The 20,151-nt window shown below is 37.2% G+C and overlaps 1 protein-coding gene across 5 annotated transcripts in view; it reads left to right on the top strand.

The window, feature by feature from the left end:
- SEMA5A (semaphorin 5A) overlaps positions 1–20,151 on the top strand; it is a 315,764-nt gene that overhangs the window by 230,622 nt on the left and 64,991 nt on the right. For all 5 annotated transcript variants that reach the window (XM_039714857.1, XM_039714858.1, XM_039714856.1 and 2 more), the window contains 4 exons: positions 1,064–1,181; positions 6,465–6,646; positions 8,910–9,053; positions 16,773–16,920. In XM_039714857.1, the coding sequence (XP_039570791.1) occupies positions 1,064–1,181; positions 6,465–6,646; positions 8,910–9,053; positions 16,773–16,920 (592 nt within the window). The remainder of the gene's footprint in view (positions 1–1,063; positions 1,182–6,464; positions 6,647–8,909; positions 9,054–16,772; positions 16,921–20,151) is intronic.

Here is a 20,151-nt window from a genome sequence, read left to right on the forward strand (position 1 = left end):
TCCCTCTCCCTCTCCCTCTCCCTCTCCCTCTTGGCTAAACAGCTCTCCGAGCTTTCTCAGCCTCTCCTCACTGGAGAGATGCTCCAGGTACTTAATCATCTCTGTGGCTCTTCAGTCAACAGATGTGATGGGAACAGACAATTAAAGAGAGACGGATAATGCCCATGGATTTGAGTTGAACAAAAATGATCAGTCTAACATTTTTTACAATCTAGAAAAAAATGTTTAAATGCATTATTTTTATGTGTAGTTTATAGGTCTTCTTACAAGTGTTTAACCAATTGTACTGTGCTTCACTATGATGGGAGTTCCTCCTCCTTTCTTATGATCTTTAGATATGAAGCTGCAGACCTATTGCCTGGACTGCTAACACTAGACCTTGGCAAGAGAAACCTGCTACTTATTGAGTTCATAAGAAATGAACTTCTAGTTTTGTACAGTGGATCTTTCAGAGTCTGCATGAAACTGAACTGCCATCCTTCTCTGTAATCCATTTCTTTCCCTCCTCGTGTGCCCTTAGGAGACAGTGTTGAGTGCAGTATGTGATATGTAAGAGGCATGATGGCAGCCACCAGTGCCCCTTTGAACTAACTTCCAGAGATTTTATAGAAGTGCAGAAAACAGATCAGAAAGTTTTCTAATTAATTTCAAAGAGCAGAAACTGTCCTCTGATTTCTGAAAAAGGTGATATCTACTATTCCAAAACTGACAGAAAAGACTAAGAACTGTAACCTCTTGAAATTTTTACTTGGAGCAGACATTATACCCACTTTATGAATTTCTGTAATTCTCTAGTAATTAAGTACAACAATCAGTCAAGACAACATACCATGCATGCAGACAGAAATTCAGCTATGCACTTAAAAGAAATCCTAGTTTTATATAGGCATTAAAATTATTTTTCCTCTGGTTTTGGTCATTTTGTCTGTGCCATACCACAACAGGGATCAATTTCACTATCTGCCTATAAAATGCCAAGGGATGCTACGTAGTTATTTAGAAATCTTTGGTCAGTACAAATGAAGTTAAATGTCCTGCTTATCTAATTGGTTTTCATCCACAGTGCATGCATTGGATCCCAAGACCCTTATTGTGGCTGGGACATGGTGATGAAGAAGTGCACAACGCTGGAAGAAAGTCTGAGCATGAGTCAGTGGGAGCAAAGCATTACCGTGTGTCCAGTAAGTCCAAATGCATTCATTTGTCTCTTGAAACCTTTGATTCCATGTGAATTTCATGAAAATGAGCTGGCATTGATTTTTCAAGCTCAGAAAACTGCATTTAATGTCATTTTCCTTAAGTTTTCCCATCAGATCTTAGCAGAATACCTAGTTTCTTTTCTATATCTTACTAAACTACTTCTATGATAAAGTTATTTAGAGTAATTTCATGGTTTTTTATCTGTAATGTCTATTTTTTCACCTTGAAAACAAATACCAAGATTAGTGATATTGACATATTTTTCCCTGCAGAATTTTTCTCCATTATTATGGTATAATCTTTTCTTTTAGGATTATTTTTTGTAATATAAAAAGACAAATAACATCTTCTAAAGTCCATTAATTGGAAGACTGAATTCCATGAGTTAAGGCTCACACACATTAACAACAGAGGTGATAGTTACTATAAATGCAAGGTTTATATTTACAGTGCCTTAACACTTCTCTTAAAAAAAATTATTTTGAATAAATTCAATATAATATAAAAAAAGCACTTACAACCTTGATATGTAACTCTCATTTAAAATTTTATTCCGGTTGTTTTAATATTCATTATTTTCCCTCGCTCAAAAGCATGCAAAAAGTATCTTCTTGTGCTATTGAGGTTTTTGTGGTTTTTTTTTTTTTTTTCCTTTTTTTTTGAGATCTGAAAGCATGCAAAAAGTATCTTCTTGTGGTATTGAGGTTTTTTTTTTTTGGTTTTTTTTGTGTTTTTTTTTCTTTTTTTTTGAGATCTTTGCTGCTTTGTCCTTCTGCCCGTGAGGAGGGAGCCATTTTCACTCAATTCTACTTTCATTCCTAGTAAGGACTTCTTGATCTTGTTCCCACTCACCAGTGAAGCACATGTATCTATACACTTATGCTCAAATGGTATTTATGTTCTAATCTCCATGTGTTTACAAGCTCCCTTTGGCATCTTGATGACACTTCTCTCTCCTAAACTGGGCTTTGTTTGTGAACTAGAGATGTGCAAAATCAATATAAAGTTCTTTCAGCTCTGACTTGTGCTCCGTGCATGTGTTGCAGCAGCCTCATAGATACAAACACTACACTGATTCTGAGGGCTTTGAGAATGTGCACCTGTGTTCTGACTATGTTTGACATTAAATAGCAATTGTTTCAACACTTTTTCAAATTTTTAAAACTTTTAAAAAATGTTTATGTTGTGTCCTATCCTTTGCTTCCACCTTCTCACTAGAGGACTAATAAAACAGGCCTGTGTTGGATTCATCTGCATTAGCATTTGAGCCAAAATCAGGAGCAGCTTTGGGGAAAATACTGTGATTACTGAAATGCCTTATTTTTTGATATTTGAATGGGCAGTCAGCCTGCTCATGTGCTCAGTCTTTGAATTGTGGCACTAGGCCTTATTTTCTTTCATAGATCTAGAACACAAGGTCAAGATGGGGTGGAGGGAGGAATAATTTAAAAGCATAATTCCATTCTGTTTAATTCAGCTGGAAAAACAATTATTTAGTATCTATTATATGACATGTACACAGGATATGGCAGTCTAGTCAAAGCAGGGGAGCACCTAATTGCTTAGAAATTTATCAATTGCTGTGAGACTTATCCTGCTGATTCGATATTCAAAGACCTGGTGAAACTCCAAAGAAATTTTGTCCTTGAGCAGATTGAACTTGCATAATATAAGGAAGATTTTAGAATTATCTAAAATGAAAAGTGTGGGTTTACACCTTTACTGTTTTAAAGCCTTATACACTAAGTAACATTATTGAACAGACTGTAAAACTTCACAGAAACGTTCCTCTGAAGTAACACAGTATTCTGGCAAACTGCAATCAATTACAATTTTGCTTAGCGAGGCTTTCAAATATTTGTTTTTATAGCATTTTTTTGTGCTGTGCTCACAGGATACATAAGCCAAGATGTAATTAATTTAATTTTTCAGGCAACTGAGCTATGTGCATCCTTAACATGTGCTAGATATATTCAAGACACTGTTGCAAGCAGAACATAACAGAATATTCAAAACCTACTCTCCCTCTTTTGGTCCCAACTGCTTCCAAAATCTTAATTGTTAGTAAAATTACCTGGATATTTTAACATTCTAGAATTTTTTTAGATTAATGAATGACCAGTTTCTTTTAAAATTGGATCAGAGAGAGGTCTGTTTATACAATAGTTAAGTCCAGAATAAAAAGTCTGATCAGTTTCCTTTGAGAAATTATTTCCTACAGAATTATTCGTATGGCTGAGTAATTGTAGGCATGTCATGGTAGAAGAGAGTGGTGAATAGGAGAGATAGATAAGTGTCTGTGCTCCCATCTTTGGTCTTTGAAGATCAGTTTTGAAAAATGTGGTTGTTTTGGTTATCTTGCTGTGATTTAATTCTCAATTTGATTTTTAGGTTGTTGTTTCAGTTGGCATGAGTACAGCCATTGTGCATAAATATGGACACTAATTAATGCTATGGCACATTTGATCCTTTTCCAGTTGGTCATGTATCCCTATTATTCATCCAATAATTTTTATGGCAGTGAAGGTTCATTGTTTTTTTGAAATATTTTCCAGTGGGACAACTTGCAATCCATCACTTAAAATATCTAGGAGATTTACAAGGAAAGTAAAAAAAAAAAAATTAAAAAGGCTTGTGGTTTTGGTTGTTCTTTTGGTTTTGTTTGTTTGTTTTTTGTTTAACAGAAGTATGCAACATGAAATGGCTTTATTTTTACAATTATTCCTAGAGAAAGTGTAGTATAGGTTCTGAATTCATTAGGAGCTTCGGGAAACTCTACAGAGTCTCTAAATTCTATACCAAAAGTAATTTCAAACCAAAGATCTCTTGACAGAGTTAAAAATTTTGACCTTTACTCAGAGTGCAGAGTCACAAAGCAGGAAGATGAGGTGGGTGCAGAGAGACTTGAGACAAAGGTGGATATTTGGAGAACATTAAGAAGGAAGAAATTCCTGCAGAAGAGAAAGGGTGACAAAAGCAGGGTGATAGAGAGGGAAAGCAGAGTGTAGCCATGCCAAGATGTGGTTGTCATTGGCTGTGATTTTTCCCTTGAGGTGTCAGATGGTGAAAGGTTAATGGGCATGGATTCTGGTGAGGGCTGCAAAGGCCCCTCATCGGTACATTTTGCTTTCCTGCAGTCGTATGATACAATTGTTTGATATCACTTCTGAAAGGGAGATACAGAGGGAGAGAGCAGGTGAGTCATGGGGAACAGCAGAAACCCCAGTGGGATGATCTTTATATGAGCAAGTAAAAATAATGAAGAACGAGAATATGTCATCAATTTATCTTCTGAGTTCAAGCTTTCAGCTATGTTTTATGTATACTTCTCTGCCACTTAATGTGTATTGTGGTAAACATAGACAGCTGTTAGCTTGTGTAACCATAGACAAGCTTTACTTTATAACTGTAGGTACAACAATAAAGATGTTTTGATGCAGCACAGAAACAGAAAACAGTAAAGGCATTTTCACATCTATGACATAATTAGATTGCGGACATAGAATTGTTAGTTTATGGACTATAAATATTTCTTTGACCAGCAGTGTAAGAGAGAATGAGTCTGTTGGTCACTTAAAAGGAAGTATTTCTTGTTGTCTTACAAAACCCAACAATGTAAACTGTTGGTTGCATAGGTTGGTGAGTTATTTTTGATAAGTAGCTGTCAACATATTTTGAAATTATGAATTATTTTTATGTTGGATTGCAGCTGACAGAATATACACATAGCCATTCTTGCACAAATGATACTTGTGAAAAATAAAATGTGGGAATTGTAATTAGCAGTGAAATTATGGCATCTGTGCCACAGTGGAAAGTATCAGCCAACATCCACAGAGTCAGTGGAAACATGCTTTATGTTCAAATTGAATCTCTTGTATCTTCCAAGTATTTGTGAAATACTTCTCTCACCACACCTAAAATACTAAAAATAGTAAAGGAAGATACCATTTTAGATTGATTATGACAATCTACACCTGTAATTCTTGTTTGAATATATAAGCAAATATTAAAGCATTGTTCTCACACATTGGATGAAAAATGCATGACTACAAGTGATACATATTTATTCTTACTAAGAATGAATTTAAATTCTACTTGCACTTGTTGGTGCTGTTGTCTCGATTGAAAGTTAACAAGAGGCAAGCAAAAGCCAAATTCCTTCATATTTGAGTGAAAAAGTGGCCATAATTTCCATTTAGTATCACAGATTTGTCAAGATTAACACCTTGCTAAATGAATATTATCAAAATCTGTCTTTGCTGGGAGCTGAATTTCCCCATGTCCTGCTCCATTTTCTTTAGAAAAACTCATTTTCTAACTAATTTTGTTTCATCTGGCAATGAAGATTTCATATTAAATGTGTTACAGCTGCTTGATGGAAACATTCCAATTGAGATGAGAATGGTCTGAGCCTTCCAGCCAAAGGGGTTGAGAATAATTGAATTCTGTGGGAGAAAACTTTTTCATCATGTAGGGTTAGGTGCTGCATTTTGGAAATGTTTCTAGGATTTATACATAGAATTTTCTATAACATTTAGAGACTGCCATATTTAAAACCGCTTTTCCTCCTTATGAAAAGGACAAAAAAAATCTGTTTTCAAAAAAAAAGACACACATCATGGAGATTTGAGTTTGATCATCCCAGTTTTGTTACCCTTCAGCATCTGTGTTTAGAATTGTTTCATTGGAAGGAAACTGAAAGATCATTTAGTTTGAATCTCCCCCTGACAAGGGCAAGGACACCCTCCACTTTGACCCTGTTGCTCAAAGCCCTATCCAACCTGGCCTTGAACACTTCCATGGATTGGGCATCCACTGTTTCTCATGGGAAATCTGTTCGAGTGTCTCGTCATCCTCATAGAGAATTTCTCCTTAATTTCTCCTTATCTTCTGCTGGCTCTTCCTTTTGATCTTGGTTTTTACAGTCAGTCCCCAGATTCCATTTTCACTGGAAAATTTCAGGAAGTGGGGATTACGGAAGATAATCAAGAGATAGGCAAGCATGGTTGTGAAAGGTAACAGTTGTGATTTCTGTTATTGCTATGGTGGTGGCATCCAGTGGCTCAGATTGGTCAGAATTTGTGGAAATTATGCAGCTGTAGGAATTATAAGGGGAGATTGCTGTCTGAAAGGTGTATCTCTCCAGTGGAGGCTGCTGTTGTTGGTGGCTGATGGCTAAACCTTACTGCACAGCAGAATAAAGAGGTTGTGAGAAGGAATGCCAAGCCTCAGGTAAACTTTTTTGTTGTGTTTGTTTCTAGATGAGGAATCTGACAGTGGATGGACATTTTGGAACGTGGTCACAGTGGAAACCTTGCACCCACACTGACGGGGCCAGTGTTGGCTCCTGCCTCTGCAGGACGCGCGTGTGCGACAGTCCTGCTCCTCAGTGTGGAGGATGGCTGTGTGAAGGACCAACCATGGAGATTGCCAACTGTTCCAGGTATGCAAGACAATTTCAGGTTCTATCATTTGTGGTTTAAAATGTTTTAACTTAATCAGAATAAAGCCAACCCTTTGAAATCTCCACTCAAATCTACTGATCCTGTGCATGAAAGGGCAAATGGGACATTAGCAAATTTCTCTCAGACTTTGTAGGAGAGAGAATGAGTCAGAGAGCACAGAATCATTTCAAATGCCATATACCAAATAATGTTGTTCTCAGGTAATTTTAACAAAAGCTCTGAAAGAAAAAAAGAAATCAGTGTTACATAATATCCAAAGTATGGATAGTCTCAGTTCTGTAATTCATACAACTTTCTTTTCTGGAAATTAGAAATGCCTTACTTTTTTTGGAGGTCTCATATTACGATTGTAGTCCCCCATTCTGCCCTGAGAAATGAAAAATGTTTTCATATTATCAGTCTGTATAGAACTCTTCAGCCACTCTTTTGTCTTCTTCAGGAACTTGACCACTCCCAGAGCCAATCAGTGAGAGCAGATCATTTCAAAGAGACTCAGAACATTATGTATTTGGAACTGCATCAGAAGTTCATGTTTAAAACATTTTACACATATATTATACATACTTTGCACTTTAATTGCAAGATGAAACATATACTGGTGCATTCTGCTTATTTTCAGTGCTTCTTTCTGTTTTTTTTTTCTTTTTTTTTCAACATCACAATCACTTCATGATAGTGAATAAAACTGATTACATTTCTGCACAAGGTAACTGCAAGCTGTGTAAGTGAAAATAGTCTATTTTAGGAGAATTTCTAAAGATCTAACAATATATTATATAGCATCAGGAGAATGATAGAAAAGATAAACATGCTGTGAGATACTGAACAATCAAACAACAGCTGTCAGGTTTAGAAGGGAATTTGGAACGGGGTTTGGGACTGGATTTGTATTCTACCTTTGGCATTATTACACTACTGTTTTAACATCTTACTTATGTTAACACTGCTATATTAGAAAGGCAATGTTTGAACTTTTGCTTTTATGATGAAAGATCAAAAGATCAATATAGTTTAGGGTTTTTTTTCTTTATTTCTGTTTGTGTTCTAGCAGCACAAAAACTGCAAGCTAGCCATTTAAACCTTTTAAAGCTTTGGATAACAGCTGAAGTGTTTGGTTTTTCTTTTTTTTTTTTTTTTTTTGTTTTGGGTTTTTTTGCCTAGTACAGGATATGGAATTCCTTTTCAGAGTTTTGGTCAGTAATGTTTTTTCTAGGGTGGTTGTTTTTTTTGGTTTTTTTTTTTGGTGGGGGTGGTGGGTGGGGCACGTGGGAGTCCTTTCCTTTTCACATATGCAAGGTACATACAAGTGTGTGAACTCTTTTAGCTTTTTTGTTAATCTGTAGGCAAGGTATTGACATCTTATCAGAATAACCTGAAATTGAAATTGACAACTAACCAAAAATTAGAACTAATTGAAATTGAGAATTAATGCATTTTAATGCTTACTTTAGTGTCATAGAGTCATTTGGACTGGAAAAGACACTTCAGATCGGGTCTAACCATTAATAAGCACTGCCTAGTCAACCACTAAGCCATATCCCCAAGTACAACATTTGCAAGTCTTTTAATGCCTCCAGGGATGGTGCCTCCATCACTTCCCTTGATAGCATTCTCCAATGCTTGACAACCCTTTTGGTGAAGGAATTTTTCCTAATATCCAATCTAAGTCTCTCCTGACACAACATGGTGACATTTTCTCTCATTCTGTCCCCTGTTAAAATCAAGAGATCAATGCCTGGGAGAAGAAACTAACCCCCACCTCATTGCAGTCTCCTTTCAGGTAGCTGTAGAGAGCAATATGGTGTCCTCTGAGCCTCCTTTTCCTCCAGGCTTTAATCACTTTCCTTTCAGAAAGGTAGCAAAATTTGACATTTTAATCTCCCTGAAAGTGATATGTAATTTAAAGTTAACTTCAGAACATTGATCCAGGAGTTTGCATATGTAGTTTACCCAGAACAAAGTGACCAAAAGCAACTAAATATCTTCATGTCTATGTAATTCTTGTGTAAGGGGGTAATTTTAGCAGTCGCTAAAAGCAAAAGCAAATTCATTGCAAAGCATGGAATATGAAATATCATAGCATCTTTATTTTGGTTCAGTATTCTTGAAGAAATGGAGCACGATGCAGTATTAAAGACTTCTACAGAAATATTAGTAGGCCAGATTCTGCTGTCAGTCACACCTAATCAGCCATTCGCTATGTATAACAGATGACAGAGCCTGAGCTTTTTATTCTACCAGAAATGGAGGCTGGACACCATGGACTTCTTGGTCACCTTGTAGCACCACTTGTGGAATAGGCTTTCAAGTTCGTCAGCGTTCCTGCAGCAATCCAACCCCTCGACATGGAGGACGTGTCTGTGTGGGACAGAATCGTGAGGAGAGGTGAGTTATCTTTTTTCCATGGTCTGTTTTAATTTCTTCTGTGCAGTTGTATTCCACAGGACATTTTCTCCTTTATTTGCCTTGGTTTTCCCTTTCCTTTCGCTCTCTCTTTAACTTCACTGCTGTGCAGTACAGTATTCCCATTAACAAGGCTGTGGGTCTGCAGCAGATCTTTCATCTTTTGCTTAGCTTCATCCCTCCTGAGCCACCTGAGAGCTCCTGGTAGTGCCAGACAATTGGGCTGAAGCAATGTGCTGCTGTCCCTTGAGACCCTGAAAATTGATTCTCCTTGAAAATTGATTGCACTGTGTTTGAATTGTAACTTATCCAGCCTCAAGACCTGGAATTCAGAACAAAATATAATAAGGTCACAGCACTATGTTACTGATGCTGTGAGTTCATTTTTTCTGTTGTAAATAAATTAAGCATTTCTATAACATAGAAGGAGGTTTCAAGGGCTTTGTTTTCTATTCAATAAATATTATACACCTTAAACTCAAATGTCTTTAGTAAGGTTTCAGGCTTGGTGGGTTTTTTTAAATTGTTTGTATATATTTTTTAACCCCTGAGCAGATCAAGTTAGCTCAGATTTTGATTTCACCATGTACTGTTTTGGCACAAGACTAAGTATTTTGTCACTAGCTCAGAATGTCAAGTTCAGGCCCTTCATTCTATTTTACATGCACCCTAATTACTTCTCTAATTTATGTGGACCCTACATGCATCTCTAATTTTTGTGTTTGCAGTTTTAACAGGAATTAAATATTTCTTTAAATCAAGCTAGAATATATTCAGATAAACTGCATCTCTTGCATGCATTATGTTGTTTCCAGAGGCATACCAGAAAGCTGGATAGCAGAAGACTAGCATTGGTGTGAAAATTTGGAGTCCTGTAGCCATCCACTCCAGGAGCTGTATGCGGATATGTTTCCTTCCAATATGCACTTACAGATTACTTCAGTGTTTCTTTATGGATGATGTAGTATCCTATATGGCTGTTGGATGTAAACTAAAGTTAGTAACCTTTATGAAGAGTTTCAGTGAGGCATTTAATTAAACACCAACTCTAGCATTTCTTCAGATTAAAAGATTCATTGAAGCAAGGTTGTATCACACATTTACGTATTAATGGATCACCAGGGACCTGGTCTTTCTAACTCTTAAATGTAAAGGATCAGTATCACATAATGTGTGAACATTTCTTGCTGTTTCAAGGCCATGAATATTTACCATTTCATTCCAGAGGAGCGGATTTTGTTCTTTTGTAAATTGCTTTCTGAAAATGGGTTTCCCAACCAGAAAGCCATCACCATCAAACATAGATTGTATCTGCTGTTATTTAGCTCTGTTCCAGCATGAATAACATTTATTGATTTTCCTGAACTGAGAGGTCAGTCCAGGGCAGGACACAACGAGACAAAACATAGAAAAAAAAAGTTCAGTTTGGAGAGACTTTGGGGTGATGGACTATAGATGGTAATAGAAATTGTTCATTTTATTTTAACATGGAATAAATGTTTGATAACATGTTTCACAGAAATAAAGAAAACCATGAGAAATACTTTCCTCATTATATGAGCATAAAGACAATGGGTGCACTGTAAAAGCGCTTACAAACTGGAAAGTGACTTATGATGAGTTGAAATAGCAATCCAGAAGGATTGAATTTTGGTATGCAACAGTTCTGAAGGAACAATATGTGTATGTTGCTTTGCTTTTGTAGCCTGCAGCTTGTTTGTCCTTTCTATCTCTGTCCAGTTCAGCAGCAACCTGGGATGAATGTGCCTGTGATTTTACTGCAGGATGCCATTTTCTTTCAGAGTTCTTCTGCCACTGTGTCCTGTCTCTTTGAAAGACCCTTCACTTCCGACAGCCCTGCACTTTTCTCACTCATAGCTTGCTCACATTTGACCTTCCTGCCTCTTCCTTGGCTTTGTTTGTTATCCCTGTTATGTCCCAATACTTTTAATAATTTTTTAAGTGCCTTAATTTTTTTTCTAGAGGGTGTGGTAAGTTAGGAAATTTTGTCAAATACTTTGTAAAGCAGCTAGAGGAATGAGGAATCAGTTATTTGCCAGGATTTTTGTCAGTATTAAGCCAAGTACTTGGATAAATCTTTACAGAGCTGTGAAAAAGCAGAAGGTTCTGGGATATTTGCCAGTCAGGGCCCATCCCACAGGAGGGGAGCAGGGCAAGCCTGGAGATTGTGACCAGACCCAACCAAGAGTCTAGATCCTAGTGACATCATGACAATGAGAGAAGTCTGAAGTCCAGGTAGGAAGGTAAACCACTGGCCAGGGTTAGGATCAGGTTAAATAGAGCTCCTTGCCCCATTGGTGTGGATGGAGGAATCAGGGGAAGCTGGATGGGGCCATTAGTGTTTTATGAGTGTCCTCATGGCTCTGCTAGCTTGTGGAGAGTTTTGAGCTGTGAGGGCAATGGAGTACCAGCATTTACAGTAGTAATATTTCACTGTTTCACTCTCATTGAGTTACATCAGCATCAAATGGAAGCAGTTCCTTTGAGCCCATAACATTTAGGCAGGCTGAACAAATATTACATGTGCAGTAACTCCTGAGAAATATTTACTATTTTTGATTCCAAGGTGCCAAGAAGCAACTTCCCAGATTTTCTTATTTAAATCAACCAATGTTTATAAATAGCCTAACAGTTTACTTTTTTGATGACCCAGCTCATATGTAAAATGAAAATATATTTTGTATTAGTGAAAATTTGAATTAGTTGGTTTGCACATTGAGTGCATTTGTCTTTGTAAATGTGTGTACTCTAATAACCTTCACATGTTCAGGGGTATAAATATAGCATTCAGTTTCCACAGCCATCTATGTGCCAAACTTTGAAACAGCTTTTCAACAAACAGTGATTTCAGTAGAAATCCAGTACATAACTCCGTGGAAAGCAAACACAAAAAAGGCAGCATATATCTGAGGTAAATTTACTATCAGATGTGGATCCATATTCAGCTTGAGAGTATTTGTTCATGTGTTAAGAGCTAAATGTTTGTCTAGGATATATTTGTTTTACCTCATGAAAGCCATGATCCTATCATGGCTAATGTATCAGGCAGCTCTGTGCTCGCTGGCCATTCCCTTGAAATCAATGGCAATATTTGCCAATTTAAAGCATTGAAGATACGTTAAACTGTTTCATGCTCTGCTGCTAAAGGGGTGCATGGGAAGGCGGGGGGGAAAGCTGTTGAGAGATAACAGCAAATACTTGTATTACAAAGCAAATTCCCCTTGTAAAAGTAGATCAAAAGTGCAGCTCGTGTGCATGTAGTCAGAATATGGAGAGGGAGTAAAAATAACATTGTAACAAAATTTGCTAATAAAAGAATAATTTTGTAGTTAAGACTCCAGATGGAAGACATCTTGATCAACTCCTTAGGGGCTTAATTTTTCTGACTTTTCCTGTAAAAGAAATATTCACTGAAGCTGCTGGAAATTCTCTAGATCTTAGTTTATAGAGTCTGTAGTATCCTGTCTTGACATTATCATGGGGTGAGAATGTTTGTCCTTTCTGTGGAAGATGCTGGAGATATGGCCTAATTAAGTCCACTGGTCCCCCTCCTATCTGTGCAGATATAAGGGACATTAAAATGCAAATCCCTTGCTTTCAGTGGATGCACTTATCTTTTATTACACAGGAAAGAATAGAAAAACAACATGACAATTAGGAAAGTAAATTGGCTGCAGACAAGGAGTAAACGTTTGAAAGCCCTGGATATTTTGGCGTGTATAAAACGATTAGAAGCGGGACATGTTGTTGCATTATTTTGTACATGGTTCTCAGCAAACATTCAGCTTTTGGGCTTGTTTCCATGAGAAAGAGGAGCTTCTGAGAGTCAAGTGCCTGCTCTGTGTAGCACTGCTTGTTTTTGAGCAGTATGAGTAAGCCCAGTTCAATTCAGCAGAGCAGCCTAAACTCCACAAGGCTTTAGGCTTGCTTGCACTCCCATGGATGTCTTGTCATCTGGGAAGTGTGTGTTCCCACCCTCCTTGCTTTCTCTGCTCCCTCTCTTCCACAGAAGCCCCTGGGATGAGCTTCCACAGTCTCTTGGGTGGGTATTTCTGCCAGTGTAACAATCTCAATCCAGGGCATGTGCATGTCATGTGCCTGCCTTCAGTTAAAGGAATCTGGCATTCCCATCGGCCTCGGATAAGTCTGTGCATCCCAGTAAATCACCAGCTGGTAATCACAACTACCCAGCACAGAACAGTACATTGTACAGGAAGGAGCACACAGGGATGAAGCTTAGTTTGTTTTTCTTAAACACATGGTAGTATAACGTAGTTCAAAATTACAAAATATTTGTTTAAATAACATCTCTCTGTGGAATAAAAAGGGCATACTTGTAACTGTCATGCAGTTAGCCCATAATACTTAGTGCTGGACAGCAGCACTGAAATGAATTGAATAAATTGATGTCTTACTAAAGATTGAGATTTTTGTAGAAACAAAAATAGTAAAGCTAGTTGCAATTAAATTGTAGTTATAAAATTTGCTGTAGGCACTAATAGCTGTGGACACAAATGGACAGAGGATGTTCACCCTTCCCCCAGTATGAAAATTTCTTTATTAGGGTATTTGAACTTGGGCTCACTTCAAGGGAAATGTGAAGGGTCACTGTACAAAACCCACATTTCTCTAGGCTGTTCTCCATTCTGACCTCCCTGCAGTTAGGTTAGGGGAGAGGGCAGTGGTTTCACAGATTCAAGTTTCTTGCATTGCATGTTTTGTTGAATTACTGTAAAACGTTAGCCCTGTGGGTCCTGAGAACAAAATTAGGAGGGGAAGAAAGAGCAAAAGGGAAAAAGGATTGCTGAGTGACTTGAAATGCAGCCAAGAACAGATATAATGAAACTTGGCTCAAAGCCCCATGCTGTAGCACAGTTCTCAAAGATCAATTGCAGGGATGTCTCTAGCTGTGAAAACATACCTGATGTTTTCAGAGGCTGGCTGGCTGAAATGAAAATAAGATTCTACTTGTATGCTGTGTCGGGTTTTGGTTTGTTCTCTCTTTTTTTTTTTTTAATTTGTTTTCCTGAAAAAAAAAGGAAAAATTGACAGTGTTGACTATTAAAAAAACCCCAAAAAATGACAAAACTGTTTCCTAAATTGAAGTAGTTTGCATAGAGATTTTAGAGCTTTATTTCAGCTGCATCTTTAATTAGTGTTGGATAACAGAATTGCCAGCCCTTTGAAGTGCTTACTGTGAAGGGTCACTGTTATTAGGTTTCTTTTCTGTCTCCTGCTGAAGTGAGAGAGTGGGAGGTCAGGCACATAGACACTAAAAGAGCTACTCTATACACTCTATAGTGGCATGACTGTCCTCAAAGTGAGATCTGTCATACCTAACTTCAGGGGCTCACGAATATGAATGTTTATGTGTGAGTCAGGTGTCTGAACTTCCACTGTAGCTTGTAGAAATTTAGTCAATACAGGCTGTGGAGAACAGTAATTTGTGTTCTTCTGCTCTATATTCCTTAACTTCTTCGAATCAATCATTCTGGTCTCCCTAGTTTGTATTGACAAGGTTTCCATTGCCTTTAACGGCTGCTTAGATGTCTGTCTCCCCTGTAGCATTTATAGTCCAAGAAAAGCAATTTGTACATTGAGGGGTGTATTTAAATGACCTTTGCTTTAGGGTGACAGAAATCATATTTTTAACTGGACTGTTTCGTTCCATGAGCTGTTGTTCAAGTTAGATGACTACTTCATTTTTAGATAGCTAAACTGTAGATGCCTTTATTTTAAGACAAGACAAGTTCCTTAATTTTACTTCTGCATGGCTGAATATAGGTAATTCTCAGCTTCATGGCAGATTTGCTTCAGCCTCAGTGTGTCTCCCAAATTAACATATTTTCATTAAGAACTAAAATTATGCAAAGTTAGTTCTAATTTGACTGAATAAATGCTGATGTTACATCTATATTTTATTGACCATACATTCTCAACAAATTATCTGGAAGAAACTATCACACACATTCACATAAATGACTGCATGTGACAAAGAATGTGTGCAGTTGGAGTTCTAGGGAAAGAATATTCAGGCACAGAACATTCCTATGTATCTTTAATATAATGTGAACTGTAATGTGTTTACCCAAATCACGCACTGAAGAATTCTGACACCAGATTCATAAATATTGAGGGTTTGAGCATTTTTTCCTCAGTTTCCAGAGGAAAGGTCAATACAAGCTGTGAATAATTTTCTTAACTCTATAAAAGCAGAAAACTAAATGTCACTCCCCTATTAACCTCCCTCCCAGTCTTTAGATTTTAATAGAGTTCCCCAGACCTAGGGACAAAGTTTGAATCTTAGGCTCCAGCATATGCAATAAATCTACTTTAGTATGTTACTTACACCACCAACATTATTTTTTTGCCCTCCATAGAGTTCCAAATGTTCAAATTCCTTATAATGAAGGATAATGAAGAATTAGAGCTTGCAGATATTGAGGCTTTCTGAATACAAGCAAAAAACCTGTTGTGGCTATTCTTGTTGAAAATGACAGCTTTTCATAATGTCATTTCTCTTTTTGTAGAAAATGAATAACTGGAGTATTAGAGTCAGTTTTCACTGTAGAGGAGTGCCAAGAGATGAAAACTTGTTAGAAGGGCAAGAAGACATTCGATTTTGGATGAATTGTGTAAAAATTGGGGAATACTGTGTCAGATTGATTTGTTCATTCAGGGCAGTCAGTATTGTAACAAGAGCCACCCAGATGCATGCATAAACTATCAGAGGATTTCTTTAGTGTTGTCTGTTTCCTGACTAAAGCAAACACACTATGTGTGTTTGCTTTATCTAAGTAAGAGCTTGGTGTCTTAGGGAGTCCTAGTCACACTAGCTGATGACCCAAATCCTTTGGACCTGTGTAGAGCTTCCTTAAAAAGTAGCATACGCTATGGCTAGAATTATTGGATGGCACACTCAAAAAATCAGGAATCTAAGGATTCTACAAAAATTGAAAAAACTCAGCTGAAGCTGGGACCTTCCCACATTCCTTCTGAATGTATTGTTACAAAAATGACAACTCAATAGAGCTTCCCTCAAGAACCTACGAGGCCTCTGAATCAGTTTGCAGCCTATAGGAGAATATTTCAAAGATTATAATAGCTAAAAACACCCTTTAAAAGATAAAGCAATAACATTATAAACAAGTGCAAGTCTTTATGCCTAGAATCAATGTTTTAGCTTTTATGTTGTCCATAGAAGCAGAAATGCTATGAAGAGCAAAAAGCAACTGTAGCTATCTGAAGATGAGAGAGATAGATCCTAATCAATTCTTAGCTGGAGACTGATAAGAGACTGCCTGCATGAATGTTTGCCTTCTGTTTGGTTGACTGCCACAGAGGCACATCTGGTTTTAATAAAGTAGTTTGCAGTCTTGCTTACGTGACCACAGTGCAATCGTGTGGCTGCATCGCATGAAATGTTTAAAGTCACTGCATAAAGCAAACAAATGCTCCACCCACACAACTGCAACCTAAAAAAACCCCACTCAAATGTTTAGACACTCTGTGCAGTGTTGCAACTGTTAGTGAGGTGCTTAATGAGTAGGGAGAGGCACTTTGTATAAAATATTTCCTTGCACAAATATCTATCTAAATTATGCAAATGAGGGAGGTTTTGGGGGAGGTCATGCCTTGATAATAAATAAATTCTTTACTTCCTTATTTCTCTTCTCACAGGTACTGCAATGAGCATTTGTTGTGCCCCCCTCATGTGTTTTGGACAGGCTGGGGGCCATGGGAGCGCTGCACGGCTCAGTGTGGAGGAGGGATCCAGGCACGGCGCAGGACGTGCGAAAATGGTCCTGACTGTCCTGGCTGCAGCGTGGTAAGCAATTTTCAGCTTTCTCTTCACATATCTACGGCCATGTGCCATGTGCCACAGATGTCTCTATGTCATGGAATCATAAAATCACGTAAGTTGGAAAGGTTATCAGGTCCAACCATTAACCCAGCTGTGACAACTCCTCCATTGAACCATATTCCTTGGTGCCTCATCTATGTGTGTTTGAATGCCTGCAGGGATGGTGACTCTGACACTTCTCTGGGCAGTCTGTTCCACTGCCTGATAACCCTTCCAGTGCAGAAATTTTTCCTGATATCCAATCTAAACCTCCTCTGGCAAAATTTGAAGCTATTTCCACCTGTCCTAACACTCTATGCCCATAAAAGATCTATGTATGTCTATAAGCTCTACCCCTAACATGAGTAGTCACCAGACTGTTTTTGTCTCTGTGTTGCTTGTGTGTGCTGAAATCCACAAATTTATCAATCAGAAATATATATAATTCGTCTTTTTCACAGTATGACCTAGAATTTAAGCTTCTTGAGATGAGGTTGGTGCAGATGTAGATGTGTTGTTGCAGGTTTATAGTGGGTTTTTTATTTTTATCATCAGAGTGCATAAGTTATGAGCCCAGGACTCCAGTGTACCATGTTCTGTACAGCAGAGAAAAAGCTAATTTTCACATCTAAATACATAAGGAGCCAATCAATGAATGCATGGAAGCACCAGGAAAGTGCTGAGGTGAGATTGGATAGCAGTGATCTTGGCACAGCAGCAGTCTAGCAGCTGGCAGGCTTTGAATTTACAGTGGGATGATTTGAATGAGTAGAAGTGCTTTACTGATACCCAGTTTATCAAGAGAAACATATGGGAAAACATGTAGGGGATTTTTCTTATATCTGAATAAATAGAGGTGGGTAGGTAAAGACGTAGAAGAAATTTTTGTTTTCTTTTTACTATTAAAACAATTTTTACATGTCTTAATTTCAGAGAGACCTAATTCTGAGGTTTGTCTTAATCTGTGGTCTGTTTGTTAGATTGACAGTAATTCAGTACTAAAGAAAGGATAATTTATTACCTTTTTCTAATTCAAAGGTTTTGTGCATTTTCCCAGGATCTGTTCTCTTTTTAAAATTTATTCTGATGATTTGCATTTTGAGTAGATTAAAAACATCCAAGAGGCTTGTTCTTTTATTTCAGTTAAACTGTAGGAATTAACCCAATAACTTAGAATTCTATCAAGTTTTCCAAAACATTTGTCTCTTCTGATGGTGCACCAAAAAAGGAGACATATGGTCTAGATTTAGTGTTAAACCTTCTTGACTCGCACTGAAAAGAGCACAATATGAAGGTTTTCTCCCTCACTTGTTCCTATTTATCTTATAGTAATGTTTCTGAAATATAGTGGCATTTTATTCTGCAGAGAATCTTCCCATGGTCTTAAATCAAAAATATGTGGCTCTAATTTGCTTGGAAAGCTCTATGAGGAAAGTAGGAAAACCTTTTGTGTAAAAATTTCTTATTATAACTAATTTGAGATTAATGGTGCTGGGGTTTGTAATTTATTAACAGTCTTAGCACATACTCTGCTGCACCACAGAATAGTTACCAGTTCAGCTGTGGAAATGTTCTGGAGATTTTTCATTAATTAGAAAAGTATTGTGTTGATGGTTTCAAGCTTTGGAGTACATAGTTGTCTTGCTAAAACTTGCCACCAATGGAAACCCATCTACTGTGGAAATCCTCTATAAACCCTGGTGTTCTTGCAAGACAAAGGACTGTGGTATAAAGTCTGTGTTCTGTTTAAGTTTCACTGAATTTGAACCTTTGAGTTACTTGTCACTGAATTTAAACCTTTGAGAGGCTTTGCAGCCATAGCAGGGCATAGTCACTAAGTGAAGCTGGAGAAAAAGTACTTTATTTCTTCTCAGAGTTTGTTTCATTAATCTAAGAAAGTGAAATCAGAAATATTTTTATGCCTTCTTTTAATTGTTGAAGAGTTTAAATATTTATATTAACAAAGTCTTATGAATAAGGAGCAAAAATATGAAACTTATTGGATTTTCTTCTGCTTTAACCAAATTTTTGGTTTTATTGTAGCAGTTATGTATTTTTCCAAACAGTTAGAATTACTAATTTTACCATTGTGAATAAAAGACAAGATAATGTATCCTCTTACTGCTGTTTTCCATTCATTACTGATTATAGTTATTCTTAGCTTAAGTTGTGCAAAATATTTAGTGAAATTAGTTTCTTTCAAAAAACTAGCTTTGAGTACTTGAGAATCTAAAAAATCTCTGGAAGTGTTGCAGTGAAAGTGATAGTAATCTATATTATCTACTGTTTGTTTTGTCTGGAGTAAAAGATGTTATGAGCCAAACATTTATCACGTGAATTAAAGGCATAGTTGGGAGTAGACTCAGAGACTTAAAGTGCCTGGTTCTCCCAACCATTAAATGATAGAGAGATAGAGACTCTCCAGGTTTCTGGTTTACCTTCTTCAATGAGGATGAACTCTATGAAACCTTCACAACATTTGAGCAGCATGAGTTGCAGCTGAATAGTTCAGTGTCTGTGGCCTGTGGAGAGGAGAAGGAAAAAGGGTAGAGGACTGGAAAACTTATTATTCAAGAAGATAGTAACTATGTAAGGCTTCATTTCTTCTTGAAATGAAATTTTTGATGCATCAGAGGTGTAAGATGGATGAAGTGCTGTCTTGGGACCCCTTTCAACTGTACTAGTTCTTTGTTTATAGAAATTAGTTTTTAGGGAATCATGAGAAAAATCCAACTACAGTAACTGTTTTTATAAGACTTAAGACTCTTACGGTATGCTTGCTGGAAGTATCAGGGGACCAGATTTCATTTCCTAGGAGAACCTTGCCTCTTCTGTTTTCCAATCTGCAACCTGGCTGTGAGACTGCAGTATAGCCATTCCTAATCTGTTTTTCTGTCCTTATTTTGCAGCTTTTACCATATTAATGACTATAGTTTGTATCTACGTAATGATTGATACCATACAATTTTTAATGAACAGTGTTTCTTCCTTTTAGTTTGATTGTATTTCTCCTAGGCTGCAATATCACAGCAGGCTACTGCCTGTGCTTGTCTTTTTGCATGTTTCTAATCAGTTGGTTCTCTGACTTTGTCTGTCTTATAGCAGATAACAGCCAAGCTACTTGAATATTTTTTATCAGAACTCAGTAGAGGTCCCTATAGTTATTTCCGACTCATTTTATAAAATAATAATGATAAATATTTTGATGCATATAAA

This window comes from Passer montanus, unplaced genomic scaffold, assembly GCF_014805655.1.
Source record: "Passer montanus isolate IOZ18808 unplaced genomic scaffold, ASM1480565v1 scaffold31, whole genome shotgun sequence".
NCBI classification, from domain to species: Eukaryota; Metazoa; Chordata; class Aves; order Passeriformes; family Passeridae; genus Passer; species Passer montanus.